Source organism: Mya arenaria, chromosome 2 (assembly GCF_026914265.1).
Source record: "Mya arenaria isolate MELC-2E11 chromosome 2, ASM2691426v1".
Classification (NCBI taxonomy): Eukaryota; Metazoa; Mollusca; class Bivalvia; order Myida; family Myidae; genus Mya; species Mya arenaria.
In genome coordinates, this window is record NC_069123.1 from 46,444,375 (window position 1) to 46,461,495 (window position 17,121).

At 40.5% G+C, this 17,121-nt stretch overlaps 1 protein-coding gene across 1 annotated transcript in view; it reads right to left on the bottom strand.

Moving 5' to 3' along the window:
* LOC128225226 (VPS35 endosomal protein-sorting factor-like) overlaps positions 1–17,077 on the bottom strand; it is a 42,811-nt gene extending 25,734 nt beyond the window's left edge. The window contains exons 1-10 of the mRNA XM_052935318.1: positions 16,939–17,077; positions 12,922–13,012; positions 12,288–12,518; positions 11,887–12,034; positions 11,395–11,474; positions 10,472–10,600; positions 4,000–4,089; positions 3,603–3,675; positions 3,242–3,386; positions 2,403–2,496 (exon numbers count right to left, since the gene is read on the bottom strand). Coding sequence (XP_052791278.1) covers positions 2,403–2,496; positions 3,242–3,386; positions 3,603–3,675; positions 4,000–4,089; positions 10,472–10,600; positions 11,395–11,474; positions 11,887–12,034; positions 12,288–12,518; positions 12,922–13,012; positions 16,939–16,955 — 1,098 coding nt within the window. The 5' untranslated portion in view covers positions 16,956–17,077. The remainder of the gene's footprint in view (positions 1–2,402; positions 2,497–3,241; positions 3,387–3,602; positions 3,676–3,999; positions 4,090–10,471; positions 10,601–11,394; positions 11,475–11,886; positions 12,035–12,287; positions 12,519–12,921; positions 13,013–16,938) is intronic.
* Between the last annotated feature and the right edge of the window lie 44 nt (positions 17,078–17,121).

A 17,121-nucleotide genomic window follows, 5' to 3' on the forward strand; every position in this document is an offset into this window, starting at 1 on the left:
CATATCCTAATGAGGAAGCATTTGGTATAGAAGGACATGTTACATACCCTAATGAGGAAGCATTTGGTATAGAAGGACATGTAACATACCCTACTGAGGAAGCATTTGGTATAGAAGTACATGTAACATACCCTACTGAGGAAGCAGTTGGTATAGAAGGACATGTAACATACCTTTTTGAGGAAGCACTTGGTATAGAGTGACATGTAACATACCCTACTGAGGAAGCACTTGGTATAGAGTGACATGTAACATACCCTACTAAGGAAGCACTTGCTATAGAAGGACATGTAACATACCCTACTGAGGAAGCACTTGATATAGAAGGACATGTAACATACCCTACTGAGGAAGCACTTGGTATAGAAGGACATGTAACATACCCTAATGAGGAAGTACTTGGTATAGAAGGACATGTAACATACCCTACAGAGGAAGTACTTGATATAGAAGGACATGTAACATACCCTAATGAGGAAGCACTTGGTATAGAAGAACATGTAACATACCCTACTGAGGAAGTACTTGGTATAGAAGGACATGTAACATACCCTACTGAGGAAGTACTTGGGATAGAAGGACATGTAACATACCCTACTGAGGAAGCACTTGGTATAGAGTGACATGTAACATACCCTACTAAGGAAGCACTTGCTATAGAAGGACATGTAACATACCCTACTGAGGAAGTACTTGATATAGAAGGACATGTAACATACCCTACAGAGGAAGTACTTGATATAGAAGGACATGTAACATACCCTAATGAGGAAGTACTTGGTATAGAAGGACATGTAACATACCCTACTGAGGAAGTACTTGGTATAGAAGGACATGTAACATACCCTACTGAGGAAGTACTTGGTATAGAAGGACATGTAACATACCCTACTGAGGAAGCATTTGGCATAGAAGGACATGTAACATACCCTACTGAGGAAGCATTTGGCATAGAAGGACATGTAACATACCCTACTGAGGAAGCATTTGGCATAGAAGGACATGTAACATACCCTACTGAGGAAGTACTTGCTATAGAAGGACATGTAACATACCCTACAGAGGAAGTACTTGCTATAGAAGGACATGTAACATACCCTACTGAGGAAGTACTTGGTATAGAAGGACATGTAACATACCCTACTGAGGAAGCACTTGGGATAGAAGAACATGTAACATACCCTACAGAGGAAGCATTTGGCATAGAAGGACATGTAACATACCCTACTGAGGAAGTACTTGGTATAGAAGGACATGTAACATACCCTACTGAGGAAGCACTTGGGATAGAAGAACATGTAACATACCCTACAGAGGAAGCATTTGGTATAGAAGGACATGTAACATACCCTACTGAGGAAGTACTTGGTATAGAAGGACATGTAACATACCCTACTGAGGAAGCATTTGGCATAGAAGGACATGTAACATACCCTACTGAGGAAGCATTTGGCATAGAAGGACATGTAACATACCCTACTGAGGAAGCACTTGGCATAGAGGGACATGTAACATACCCTAATGAGGAAGCACTTGGCATAGAGGGACATGTAACATACCCTACTGAGGAAGCACTTGGTATAGAAGGACATGTAACATATCCTACTGAGGAAGCACTTGGTATAGAAGGACATGTAACATATCCTACTGAGGAAGCACTTGGTATAGAAGGACATGTAACATACCCTACTGAGGAAGCATTTGGCATAGAAGGACATGTAACATACCCTACTGAGGAAGCATTTGGCATAGAAGGACATGTAACATACCCTACTGAGGAAGCACTTGGTATAGAAGGACATGTAACATACCCTACTGAGGAAGCACTTGATATAGAAGGACATGTAACATACCCTACTGAGGAAGCACTTGGTATAGAAGGACATGTAACATACCCTACTGAGGAAGCACTTGGTATAGAAGGACATGTAACATACCCTAATGAGGAAGCACTTGGTATAGAGGGACATGTAACATACCCTAATGAGGAAGCACTTGTTATAGAAGGACATGTAACATACCCTAATGAGGAAGCACTTGGTATAGAGGGACATGTAACATACCCTAATGAGGAAGCACTTGGTATAGAAGGACATGTAACATACCCTAATGAGGAAGCACTTGGTATAGAAGGACATGTAACATACCCTAATGAGGAAGCACTTGGTATAGAAGGACATGTAACATACCCTACTGAGGAAGCACTTGGTATAGAAAGACATGTAACATACCCTACTGAGGAAGCACTTGGTATAGAAGGACATGTAACATGCCCATTTGAGGAAGCAATTGGTATAGAAGGACATGTAACATACCCTACTAAGGAAGCATTTGGCGTAGAATGACATGTAACATAGTACCCTAATGAGAAAGCACTTTACACAGAGGGACATGTAACATACCCTGCTGAGGAAGCACTTGGCATAGAGGGAAACAAGAGGATCTCCCATTCCCCGGATCATCAAAGAGAGCCGTCGCAGTGCAGCCGCATACTCCCTGTAACATACACAAACACACAGGTCAATAACCAGTAGGAAAAAGAAATGTTTTAAAAATATTTTGCACAATAAGTGCAGCTTTGTCAAATACATGTGCTAGATTAAATTCAGGTATTTAAAAAAAATGCATTGACCTTGACCAACTGACTCTAAAAACAATAAAAATCATCTACTAAGTATATCCTGCTAGTTAAGTATATCCTGCAAGTTTAATGTCCCTAAATCAAACCATTCTTGAGTGTATGCAGAGTATTTCAAAGAAAATTTACTATGAACTTACTACATGGTTTAAAGTGATCTTGATCTTTGCCCTTAAGCATAGTTAAGTACAATCTACTGATACATTTCTATTGTCATAAGTGAATGGACTTTTCAAACATTGTGTGAGCAAAGATTTCAAGCATCATTGGCATTGACTTATTCAAAAATAATGGGGTGCATCTAATGGTCTAAGAGAACTAGTAATTTCAGAGTCCTAGGTCAAACTATTCTAACGCTGAAGTAATTGTATCATTCTACCTGGCACTGCTGACCAACCAACCATGCAACAAACTGACCAACAGACAGACCAATATTTGCAAACCAATTTACCTCCTTTGAAATAGTGAATATTAATCATATGCATTATTTTTTTCTGTTCCATATGACCTAAAGATTAGATCATCATCAACTTAAAATGACCTTGACAGTCTAAAGACTTATTTTTTCACATTTATTATGAAATAACTGCTATTTCTGTGTACCCGGGATTCAGGAAGCTGTAGCATTTCATGATGGCTGCCTCCACATAGAAGCGTGGGATGAGCTCCCTGATGGAAGCAATCTTGAAGAACCAGTTTCTGCATGTCTCCTTTGCTGAATCTGGAACCTGGTCTGGCGTAAAGTTTGCTGGGGAGGGAAAACAGGAGTTTAGTCATAATCATATTCAAAAGTCGAGTTTGGGTTTATACTGATGAAATAAAGAAAAAAGAGCTGTTAAACCTAATGATGCCAAGGCTCACTTAATCCGGACAGAACTCAAGAGAGTATGGAAACATGACATTAACAAGAGCTGTCACAGAGACAGTGCTGAACTGTTCTGTTCTGTGGGGGCCTTATACATACCTGGTAGTTTAACAGGTACACCACTGCCGGGAGGGTAGTACTGGGCCTTCTCCAAGAGTCTGCCATACACCAGCTTACCTGTGGGCACAAAAATTAAAAAAGTCATTGATGTTAAACATTACATAAGGACAAGAAGTTATAGTTGCAGTAAAAAACTGGTCGGAGGGCCCCTTTTTTCTAAAAGGCCACTTGCCATATAAGGCAACTTCAAATTCCTGCCGAACGTTTTCACTGTATAAAGTATGTGCATTCAGCGTTTGTATCTTTAAGTGGCTGAAAGGTCCTTTCAGAACATCATACTAGGTGCTCTTAGAAACCATGAACTGTAATGTCTTGAGTGGATAGTCATGATTTCATTGATAATTATAGAAAGAGACATTCAAAGGTTACTTGCAACCTTACCAAATGTATCAAGAATGTCGGTGATGAGGACAAACTTGCTCGGGTAAAACTGGATCACATTCACATCTGCCAGTAGCTTTGAACACTGCAATCAAAATAGGAATATAATCCATACAAACTCTTGGAAAGGAAATTCATTGCTTCAACCTGTAGTAAACATATTATCTGAAAGAAACCTTCATAAAAAGACTCTCCATTTATTAAAGAATTAAAAGGATCATTTTAATTAGCAAACATTTTTACCACAAAAGAGTCTCAAGAAATATTTGAGCTGCAGTGCTAGAACTTGATACGTATATATGTCCAACATTATTTTGCATGCAGACAATGTGGATAAAAACGAAGGCATTGTTTTTTTAATGAGAATCTTAAAAACATTAGTACTATGAACTATTAAGTATTGATATTTTTTGTTCACTGGGGATAGAAAACAGCGTTTAGTGACATTCTGCGATTTACTGAATAACATTTTCTACAGAAAATAGAACTATTTCAAAAAGGATATTATTTGTTATTTTTAGTTTTTACTACATTTTACATGGAACTTTAACATCATTGCATAAGTTAACATCACAAAAATAGAAATGAAAATCACTCCTTATAACATTTTTTATATTCATCAAACAAACAAAATTGAACTCCTGAAAGCATTGCTGAGATGGTGCTTCTTTAATGAAAGTTATTTTAAAATGGAAATCAGAAAATAAAAAGGAAAAAAACTGAAAACTCTGACGAACACGCTGCCCGTGGTGATCTAAAGTGCACCACTTTATCTCCAACCATGTGTACTTATGGCATAATGGACGTTTGTCACCTGAAACCTAAACCGTCCACATCAAGAAATCTGGTGGGATTCAAAATTAGCCCATTTAGACAGGAACAGAACATGAAACTAGTTCCATAACCATAAATTATACCTCAATGAAAGCCTGCAGCAAAATAAAGCGATTTCCATGACGATTCTTTATTAGTTTACTATATGCATCCAGGAGTACTGCAGAATGATTCTGTCTGTCTGTCAGATGGTCAATTAAGTCAAAAATGGCACAATAACATCTTTTGGCATCAGGTGAGTGATATCTAAACAGACAGCCAGGCAGGCAGGCAGGCAGCTCTAAATCAACTTATCTTTCTCAGCTTTATGTAGTGGACACATTATTATTGTTCTTCATTAAAACAACTGCAGTGTTACTAACAATATTTATCAAATATCTCATGCAAAGCATAGAAATGTGAGAAGAATCCAGTTATTGATTCCTCTCTCAATCCCCCATAAAGCCTAGGGTAGGCTGACCAAACCAGCACTAGAGAAGTACGAGAGTTTATGGTCATACCCAGCAGGAGCCAAGATGACTCTGTCACCGCCGGTCATGGCACCAGATATACATTAATCTACCACACTCACAGACAGGATAGGCTCAGGACAATATCCTCGGAAAACTGATTATCTTAAATACTTACATTAATGTGTTACAATTACATAGGACAGAAAAGCCGCAAAAAATAATTGGATCTGACACATACTGGGATGTGACAAGAAACACTTGACCTAATTCAATGATTCAGATGTTCACTCACCAGTGTAAAATTGTATTGGAAAGCTTTTTTCCCCCTTGATATAATAGATTAATTAAGATAAGTGTAAATAGATCAGAAACTATTCTGATTCCTAATAAACTCCAATAACATCATGTCAGAATAACCAATAGAATGACAGTTGCAAACACACACATCTCTTTAGTGACTTATCTTCAATGAAAAGCTGCCCAATGACCAGAAAATGCCGCCTTAAAAGAAACATCTTGGTCTAGTTATGAAGGAAATAATCTCAACTACTTCAGCTTTAAGAAAGTGGTAACTTGTGGTATCTCTTCAGCTTTGCAGTATAAGTGAATCACAAAACCAAAAGGTTGAACAATGTCTGGGATGATCATGTAAATCACGCCTTCTTAATATTTGCTTTAAACATTATTTATAATATAATGCATTTGTTTACTTCAAAACAGATGTGGAACAATGTCTAGATTTTAATACCCATTAGTAAATGAACAGCAGGTTATGCAACAAAGAGACCAAATTGTAATGCATACCGGTATGTTCTTTTATATGCACATAAAAAGTAGCCATATATGAAATGATATGATATTGAACATTAAATTAGGGCTTTTATAAAATCCTATTTTACTCCCCTGTAAACCATATACTTTCAAATCCACTGGCTGAGCCGTTTAAAGACCTTGACTTGAATAATGAAAGAAAATGTTACACCTATTTGAAAAAGTAATCAAGTTGATCTGAATGTTGCTCATGTTGATCTCCACCTAGTCGGGCGAATGTGAGTTTGGTTTGTGGTCACCAAGCTGGACAGGAGGGTTTTCTCAGGGTGCTCTGTTTTCCCCCACAACACAAGACCACACTCTTGCACAACATCATGCCAACAAGAGTGACTTAGTATAAGTTATCATAACTTTCTTCAAAATTGTTTTAAAATATATGCTGTTTAAACCTGTAAAGCCATCTTGAGGTGCCTTGAATCTCCGGTCTTGGTCCGATGCCTGAATATGTTCCCAGCCATCCAATCCACCTGTACAGTTATCTTGAGGGCTTTGACTCAACGGTGCTGGTCACAGGCCTGAATATGGCCCAGCCATTCCACCCATCTGTACAGCTATCTTTGGAGCCTTGACTCACTGGTGCTGGTCCCAGGCCTGAATATGGCCCAGCCATTCCATCGATCTGTACAGCTATCTTTGGAGCCTTGACTCACTGGTGCTGGTCCCAGGCCTGTATATGCCCCAGCCATCCCACACATCTGTACAGCTATCTTTGGAGCCTTGACTCACTGGCGCTGGTTCTGGTCCCAGGCCTGTATATGGTCCCAGCCATCCCACCCATCTGTTCACCTATCTTTGGAGCCTTGACTCACTGGTTCTGGTCCCAGGCCTGTATATGGCCCAGCCATTCCACCCATCTGTACAGTTATCTTTGGAGCCTAGACTCACTGGCGCTGGTTCTGGTCCCAGGCCTGTATATGGTCGCAGCCATCCCACCCATCTGTATAGCTATCTTTGGAGCCTTGACTCACCGGTGCTGGTCCCAGGCCTGTATATGCCCCAGCCAACTCATCCATCTGTACAGCTATCTTTGGAGCCTTGACTGACTGGTGCAGGTTCTGATCACAGGCCTGTATATGCCCCAGCCATCCCTCCCATCTGTACAGCTATCTTTGGAGCCTTGACTGACTGGCGCTGGCTCTGGTCCCAGGCCTGTATATGCCCCAGCCAACCCACCCATCTGTACAGCTATCTTTGGAGCCTTGACTCACTGGTGCTGGTCCCAGGCCTGTATATGGTCCCAGCAATTCCACCCAACTGTACAGCTATCTTTGGAGCCTTGACTCACTGGCGCTGGTTCTGGTCCCAGGCCTGTATATTGCCCCAGCTAACCCACCCATCTGTACAGTTATCTTGAGGGCCTTGACTCACCGGTGCTGGTCCCAGGCCTGAATATGGCCCAGCCGTTCCATCCATCTGTACAGCTATCTTTGGAACCTTGACTCCCTGGTCCTGGTCCCAGGCCTGAATATGGTCCCAGCCATCCCACCCATCTGTACAGCTATCTTTGGAGCCTTGACTCATTGGTGCTGGTCGCAGGCCTGAATATGGCCCAGCCATTCCACCCATCTGTACAGCTATCTTTGGAGCCTTGACTGATTGGTGCTGGTCCCAGGCCTGTATATTGCCCAGCTATTCCACCCATCTGTACAGCTATCTTTGGAGCCTTGACTCACTGGCGCTGGTTCCAGGCCTGTATATGGCCCAGCCATCCCACCCATCTGTACAGCTATCTTTGGAGCCTTGACTCACTGGCGCTGGTCCCAGGCCTGAATATGGCCCAGCCATCCCCCCCATCTGTACAGCTTTCTTTGGAGCCTTGACTCACCGGTGCTGTTCCCAGGCCTGAATATGGCCCAGCCATCCCACCCATCTGTACAGCTATCTTTGGAGCCTTGACTCACTGGTGCTGGTCCCAAGCCTGTATATGGTCCCAGCCATCCCACCCACCTGTACAGCTATCTTTGGTGCCTTGACTCACTGGTGCTGGTCCCAGTCCTGAATAAGGTCCCAGCCATTCCATCCATCTGTACAGCTATCTTTGGAGCCTTGACTCACCGGCGCTGGTCCCAGGCCTGTATATGGCCCAGCCATTCCACCAACCTGTACAGCTATCTTTGGAGCCTTGACTCACTGGTGCTGGTCCCAGGCCTGTATATGCCCCAGCCATTCCACCCATCTGTACAGCTGTCTTTGGAGCCTTGACTCACTGGCGCTGGTTTTGGCCCCAGGCCTGTATATGGTCCCAGCCATCCCACCCATCTGTACAGCTATCTTTGGAGCCTTGACTCACTGGCGCTGGTTCTGGTCCCAGGCCTGTATATGGTCCCAGCCATCCCACCCATCTGTACAGCTATCTTTGGAACCTTGACTCACTGGTTCTGGTCCCAGGCCTGTATATGGTCCCAGCCATCCCACCCACCTGTACAGCTATCTTTGGAGCATTGACTCACTGGCGCTGGTTCCAGGCCTGTATATGGCCCAGCCATCCCACCCATCTGTACAGCTATCTTTGGAGCCTTGACTCACTGGCGCTGGTCCCAGGCCTGAATATGGCCCAGCCATCCCCCCCATCTGTACAGCTTTCTTTGGAGCCTTGACTCACCGGTGCTGTTCCCAGGCCTGAATATGGCCCAGCCATCCCACCCATCTGTACAGCTATCTTTGGAGCCTTGACTCACTGGTGCTGGTCCCAAGCCTGTATATGGTCCCAGCCATCCCACCCACCTGTACAGCTATCTTTGGTGCCTTGACTCACTGGTGCTGGTCCCAGTCCTGAATAAGGTCCCAGCCATTCCATCCATCTGTACAGCTATCTTTGGAGCCTTGACTCACCGGCGCTGGTCCCAGGCCTGTATATGGCCCAGCCATTCCACCAACCTGTACAGCTATCTTTGGAGCCTTGACTCACTGGTGCTGGTCCCAGGCCTGTATATGCCCCAGCCATTCCACCCATCTGTACAGCTGTCTTTGGAGCCTTGACTCACTGGCGCTGGTTTTGGCCCCAGGCCTGTATATGGTCCCAGCCATCCCACCCATCTGTACAGCTATCTTTGGAGCCTTGACTCACTGGCGCTGGTTCTGGTCCCAGGCCTGTATATGGTCCCAGCCATCCCACCCATCTGTACAGCTATCTTTGGAACCTTGACTCACTGGTTCTGGTCCCAGGCCTGTATATGGTCCCAGCCATCCCACCCACCTGTACAGCTATCTTTGGAGCCTTGACTCACTGGCGCTGGTCCCAGGCCTGAATATGCCCCAGCCATCCCACCCATCTGTACAGCTATCTTTGGAGCCTTGACTCACTGGTGCTGGTCCCAGGCCTGTATATGGTCCCAGCCATCCCACCCATCTGTACAGCTATCTTTGGAGCCTTGACTTACCGGTGCTGGTCCCAGGCCTTTATATGGCCCAGCCATCCCACCCATCTGTATAGCTACCTTTGGAGCCTTGACTCACCGGTGCTGGTCCTAGGCCTTAATATGGCCCAGCCATCCCACCCATCTGTACAGCTATCTTTGGAGCCTTGACTCACCGGTGCTGGTCCCAGGCCTTAATATGCCCCAGCCATTCCACCCATCTGTACAGCTATCTTTGGAGCCTTGACTCACTGGTGCTGGTCCCAGGCCTTTATATGGCCCAGCCATCCCACCCATCTGTACAGCTATCTTTGGAGCCATGACTCACCGGTGCTGGTCCCAGGCCTGAATATGGCCCAGCCATACCACCCATCTGTACAGCTATCTTTGGAGACTTGACTCACTGGCGCTGGTTCTGGCCTCAGGCCTGTATATGGTCCCAGCTATCCCACCCACCTGTACAGCTATCTTTGGAGTCTTGACTCACTGGCGCTGGTTCTGGTCCCAGGCCTGTATATGGCCCAGCCATTCCACCCATCTGTACAGCTATCTTTGGAGCCTTGACTCACCGGCGCTGGTCCCAGGCCTGTATATGGCCCAGCCATTCCACCCATCTGTACAGCTATCTTTGGAGCCTTGACTCACTGGTGCTGGTCCCAGGCCTGTATATGGTCCCAGCCATCCCAACCATCTGTATAGCTATCTTTGGAGCCTTGACTTACCGGTGCTGGCCCCAGGCCTGTATATGGTCCCAGCCATCCCACCCATCTGTACAGCTACCTTTGGAGCCTTGACTCACTGGTGCTGGTCCAAAGGCCTAAATATGGCCCAGCCATCCCACCCATCTGTACAGCTATCTGTACGGCCTACATGGGTTTGTCCTTGTACCAAGACTGTGTGAGTTGCATCAAAACCACCCACCTGTACAGCTATGAGAGCCTTCATGGGTTTGTCCTTGTACCAAGCATGTGTGAGTTGCCTCAAAACCACCCACCTGTATGGCTATTTTGAGGGCCTTGACTCTCTGGTCCTGGTCCCAGGCCTGTACAAGATGCTGGTTGAGGTCCTCTATCCGGGATACATAATCCTGCTGGCTCAGGTTCAACATCTCCTGCACAGAACCCTGAAATATTGCAGGAGAGTAAGATAGACTGGTAGGAAAGGTGCCAGTGTTTTACCCATCAAGGAATTTGGTCGATCATTAGCAAAGACATTTTGTCATGCACAGGTATATCAGAGGTTAGACCATGCTTGTGGACAGTTCTATATGTGACTCATTCAATGATTATATATTACCATACTAACCAATACATGTTACAATGTTCATTCATACACATTCTGATGGAGCATATGCATTTCATTCTCAGTCAATCTGTGTTGAATATTTATAGTTGGTTTACATGCACAAAGGTAGACAATCCAAAAACCATCTTATAATTAAGTGTTCAGAAGTTATCAATACTATATAGCATAAATAGTTCCTTCTGCAGCTGTAATTCATCAAAATAAAACAGTAAACTATATATCCACTGAGCAGGTACATAAATTTTTATCATTTCTGATAACAATAGACAAACAGTAAACAGACTCATTTACAAAGTGGCCATAGGCCATTATGACCCAGGGGCGTAGCTAGCCCTCTATTCATGCGGATTCATAATTGTGATAGGGCGGTTCTGGGGGCATGGCCTCTCGCAAAATTTTGAAAAACATGGAGCAATCTGGTGCATTCTGGGCATTTGAGGTGCTTTACTCAATACTGGAAAATGGACAGTTTTATGATCATGACGTCAAGTAGGCATACTGCAACTTTGGCTGATTTTAAAAAAAACAATTGTCAGAACCATGTGGATTCAGTCGCGTACTCGAGTATAGGCAGCTTCGAGCCTGATGACTAAAAGATTTGGACAAACATACCTCCTCAAAATCATCCAGCTGCTCAAGACGATTTTTCACTTTGTCTGACATCGTACTTGTGGTCTGGCTCTTGATTGTTACTGAAACAAGGAGATGTTAAATCATGTAGAAATTTTTAAATGTTTGAAAAAAAGAAGCAATAAATTGTGTATGCAACTAAAATCATAACTTTACACATACAAGAACATGTGGGAAAGATTGCTACACATTAAGTTATAACAGATGTTCATGTCATGAAAAATCATGATCATTTTGCAAAAGCAAATTATACATAATGATATACCTTGAAGATGAAGCAGAAATCGTAAAGTAAAAATATAATAAACCCCAGTAATACCCCAGTACCAGTATAGTTAATGGTGGAAGCTGGTTAGCATAGACTTTTTTATGATATTTTATGTGTTTACTCCAATGTTCTCATGTTGAGCTTTAATTTTCATTGTGGCTGTATGAAAACTGATTTACAACAAAACATAAATAACTAACACGCACCATGCTCCTTATCTGAGGCAGAGAGAAAGCTGGTTGTAATGGAGAGTTTCTCTGACGTTGTGTAGCGAGCCAGAATCTCCACCTTCTTGGCAGACCATGGCTCAAATGAGTCATCCAAGGACCCCGTCCGGCTTTTTCCACCGTCAGACTAGAAATTAATCATTAAACTTGAGTGTTCACATGGCATCATTTGTATTTCTCAATGGAAGAAACAAGTAACCTTGAAAAGGAAAAAGAATGGCACTGGCTTGATTTCATTACAGAGTTAAAGCCAAGGACACTTGGTTATTTTACCACAAAATACTGTTTTAATTCTTATCTTGATGCAAATCAAAGTTTTATTTTTACATTTATGTCTCATTTAGAAATGAATGATCAGTAATCACAAAAGACCTTCTTACACCAAAGCTTGAGCTCCTGCTCATGGTGGGTGCCAAAGAGGATTGTGCCATCATGGCCGACAGAGGGTCCAGGCCCTCTCCAAGGGGCCCCATAGCACTGAGGGGATCGGCCATACTGAGGGGATCACTGCCGCCTAGGGGATCCCCTGACACGGAGCTTGACTTGCTTCCTGCCTTACTAGGCTTCCTCCCAGAGCCGCCTTTCTTGTCTGCATGCTTCAGGTCTGATACCTTCAAATCATTATGACAACTAACAGTAAAACAAAATCTGTTTGGTTTTATATATCAATTGTTTCCAATGAAAAATATCAAAAATGTGTTTCAACAAATTATATGGAAGCTTTTTTTTCTTATTTGGCGACAATGAAGTAATATAAAAAAAAATATCAATAGGTAAACATTTATGATAAATGATATGTGCTGTATAGGATTCTATTTAAAGAGCATTCATAATTTGGCTTAAACAGAAACTCTACTAGTAAAGGCAGACATGGTGTGAAGAAGAGTTGGTTAGTCTATCTAAACAGAGAGATGTCAGTCAGTAAAAATGATAACGTGTGAATTTGCAAACAAGCCAAAAAAACTCAAGTAACCTTTTGTTGTGGCAAAGTTTCATATAATAACCCCATCTTACCGTGATTGCCTTTAGAGGATGTGAATCTGCTGTGGCGGCCTGAAGTGTTTCCGCCAGTCGCTCCTCCTCATACACACGCTTCCTAGGGTACCTGGTGGATAAGAGTAAACCATGATTAGTAGACCCCATACATAAACAACTTTTTTCATCCATTTGGTAGCAGGTGGGAATAAAGCCTTCATGGTGCCAGTTCATTATACCACCAAGAAACAATGAAAAAGAAATGATAGTTTATCAAAATAGTTATTTATATGATAAATAATTAGGCTTGACTTTTTGCCTGTTTCCACAAACCTGACAGCCCTATTTTTTCGTCTAGGTCATACACTTTCTCAGGATTGATCAGCCATTTTCCCTGCACCAGTTTTGAGCTTTAAAATCTACCCAATTAATACAGAACTTTTCACCAATTGGTCTTTTCATCTGTATAACTTGACAATAATCAATAACTTGATTCAATATGTGAATCAATGTGCCAGTGCATTATCATATTAAATAAATAATTACATCACAACAATTATAAGATGCAGTCCTACTCCCAAATAAGATTGACCTCAATTAAAAAAATGTTTTAATACACCAAAAAGGATGAATAAATGTTGAAAACAATGGTTCTTATGAAGGATACAGAGTTTAATTCAAAGGTAAGGTGCAGAAAACACAGTATTTTTGCCTTATGAGACGATAGTAGATCACAGTAAATCCTTTAACACTCACCAATTATTTACTATTTTTGCATGTTCAGATATTAAATTCACGGTTAAAATTGTGTTATCAGTAATTAATATTTAAATAAATGCAATATTTAGTAAGTAGTTAAAGGTTTATCACACAAAATCTTTGTTTGTTATACATGTGTATAAATTGATTTTGAATAAGAGTGTCACTCTAAACATAACAAAATATCGGTGAAAATGTTCCTTTGGAACTAAATAACAAAACAAGCAAATAGGATCAGAAATTATTCTGCAATAAAAAATTAATGCACGCAAACAATGGTATTAACTATTGACTTTTTTTGTATATGCATTTTTTCTCTTTGCACATTTTCACAAAAACTATTGAAAGGTTTTAAAAAAAAAAATCAAGCTGTAAAAATTGCAATGCAAGACGAGGGAAAATTAAAAAGTGGAGAAAACAGTTACATAATTGATAATTACAGTTTATGCATGATCAATATTAATTGATATAAGGACACTTTAAAGATCATGATGATGCGTGAATTTACTTGAAAGAAGTGTAAATGAGTAGTTAACATATATATAAATAAAGGATGATTATGTTTCAGTGTATGATGTTATATATTTCACCAAGTGAGCACCAAAAGTTAAATTTCATGAGAGGGGTAGCGGTGTCCACAAGGGAGAAATATATTGCAATCTTACACTCAAACAAACCGTTTTTCTTTTTACTACCTATATGCCTTAAAGTAGAGTCAAAGAACATTTTACTGCATTTTTGTAGAAAAAAAATGCCAAACTGTAAGCTGACATAGCATCACTTAGGAAATGATGTGTCCAATTTCTGAGTATGGTCTTTACTACCAATATGTATAACAATATTTGATATACATTTAAACACCTTTAATTGGATATCGTCGGGACCCAGATCAAAATTTTGAAAATAACAATATTTTGGATTAACAATCTTTAGAAAATGACAGCATTCGCGATTAATAGATGGAGTAAAATATTAAGTCATGGTTACTTGTTATAAACATATTACATTTGGTTGGAGTGATTGTTCAGTATACATTTTTGTTGAATTATTGTTTAATAAATGACTTCTCCTGATAGCTTTTCGAATTGCAGTGCCACTTAACATCTTTTCCTTTATAACTGATCCAGATATCCTCTCGGGTTGGTTATCATCATATTTGATGAGACATTTTCAAACGATATTCAGATTGAGTAAACCAGCAATTATATTTACACACTACATCACCCAAATAATTCGCTCATTATCTGACACCGGTTATTCCAAATTGTAGCAGGAATACAATTAAAATTATACACACTATCAGTAAATTTCACCATTACACACATCTTTTCGATTAATATACTGCTGTTATTAGCGCCTGAAATGATCCTGATGGTATCATTGTATCATCAGGATCATTTCAGCGGCTCATAACAGCAGTAGAATTAATTGAAAAGACATGTATTCCTACTAAGATTGTTGTGTCATTTCAATGTAAAAATGATTATTCTCTGCGCAGAACACAGTGATGTGATTAGGATTGGCATATTATCTATAAAATTCATGTTTGAACGTGATGTTTATCGTTTTCATGACTAATTGTTAGTTTCTTCTCTTGTCAATTATATAACCCTAGAGGATTTTTAGCTTTTAAAATATGTTGAAATATTGTCGACAAATCATGATAAATAGTTGTATTGTGTCCCATGACGTGGTTAGCCCATAAAATGTTGTATTTTTTCATTTTCAGGGTCAAGACTGATTTTTATCCAACTGAGGCCACAGGTAGTCATTCTAAAATGCCGTCCAGGCTTCTTTTTTTAATGATGGTTAGCCTGGACGACGTCCAGGCTAACCATCATTAAAAAAAAAAGCCTGGACGGCATTTTAGAATGACTAAGGCCACAGGCAACTATTTAAAGTAAGCCAGGGGCAGCTCTTGGGATTTGCATCATACTTTCAGGTCTCTGTAGTTCTGGCTTCCATAACTTTAATGTTGATATTTATTTTTTTGATGTTTACAACACATTAAACATCCAAAAAGGTAATATATAACGTGTTCGTTGAAGTTCTTTAGCTAAAGTCTCTGTGGTTAATATCTGAGGGTCACGGACACTACGGACCATGGACATTACGGACCAGACACTACGGACCAGATTTAGGGACATTACGGACCAGATTTAGGGACATTACGGACCAGATTTAGAAATTTACGGACCATGATTTATATTGTTTTTAAACATTTGTTTTTTTTAATTATTCACTCATTGGTCTGAAATTTGTTAATAAATACTTGAATATTAGTGCTCAGTATGACAATTATCTTTAATGTAACTGAAAAATCCCATGAAATTCCAATGTTAAACATCAATGTATTTTTAATAAAGTATAATGATAATTCGAATAATAATGAACGTAATATGTGTTTATCTTATAATTTTAAATGTGAATATTAATATTTTCATATGTGATCGATTGCTTTCTGAAATAAACTTTGAATAGTCATATTTGTTTGTTTTCCGTTTCATCTGATTTAATTGAAAGTGCGCCGTTACAATGGGTTTTCACACTTTTATGATTGCCAATTAAAGGTTGTCATTGTAATGTTTGTTTCTTTTGTAATATACCGCCGATAATTACGGGTACAATTATAACTAATTAAGGCAACAGAAATTGCCAGTTTTAAAAATCAGTTTGCAAGAATTGCAACAAACACACATCGACCACCCGACCACATCATGCGACTGCCAACAACAGACAGTGTTCTTGAGGGTAGCCAGATGTCCGCAGCCGCCAGTATCACCCACGTGTTCTTATATGTGCTCGATTTATTTTGGTAAATAAACTGTTTTGGAACATATATCTTCTGTTGCTTTTAACTGATTTAACTGCCGATCTATTCGAACTTCACGCGATTTTTCACAGTTTTATGGAAGATATAACGTCATACTGAGCACTCATATTCAAGTATTTATTAACAAATTAAAAACTAATGAGTGAATAATTAAAAAAATGTGTTTAAATCATGGTCCGTAAGTTTCTAAATCTGGTCCGTAATGTCCCTAAATCTGGTCCGTAATGTCCCTAAATCTGGTCCGTAGTGTCTGGTCCGTAATGTCCATGGTCCGTAGTGTCCGTAATTCATATCTGAGACCAAAGATAATATATACCTCATATTAATAGTGGGGTTAATGTACCATCGAAACCTGAGACATACTTTGCACTTATTATAAATTTGAGATAAAAATGTTAAGCTGTATAAAGGGCATAGAAATATATCGAGACCAACTAAATTAACAAAAATTGGGAGTTTCTTACCATTCGTACGTCGCCATTTTGTCCAAGTCACATGATCAGAGAGGAGTGTTAATCGATTAAAAATACATTTGTCTTTCTAAGTCGTGCTAAGAATAAATACAACACTTGGCATTATACCTAAATTTGTATTCACTGTAAATTAACTGTAAACATATATAGTCTAATCGACAGCAGCATTCTTAG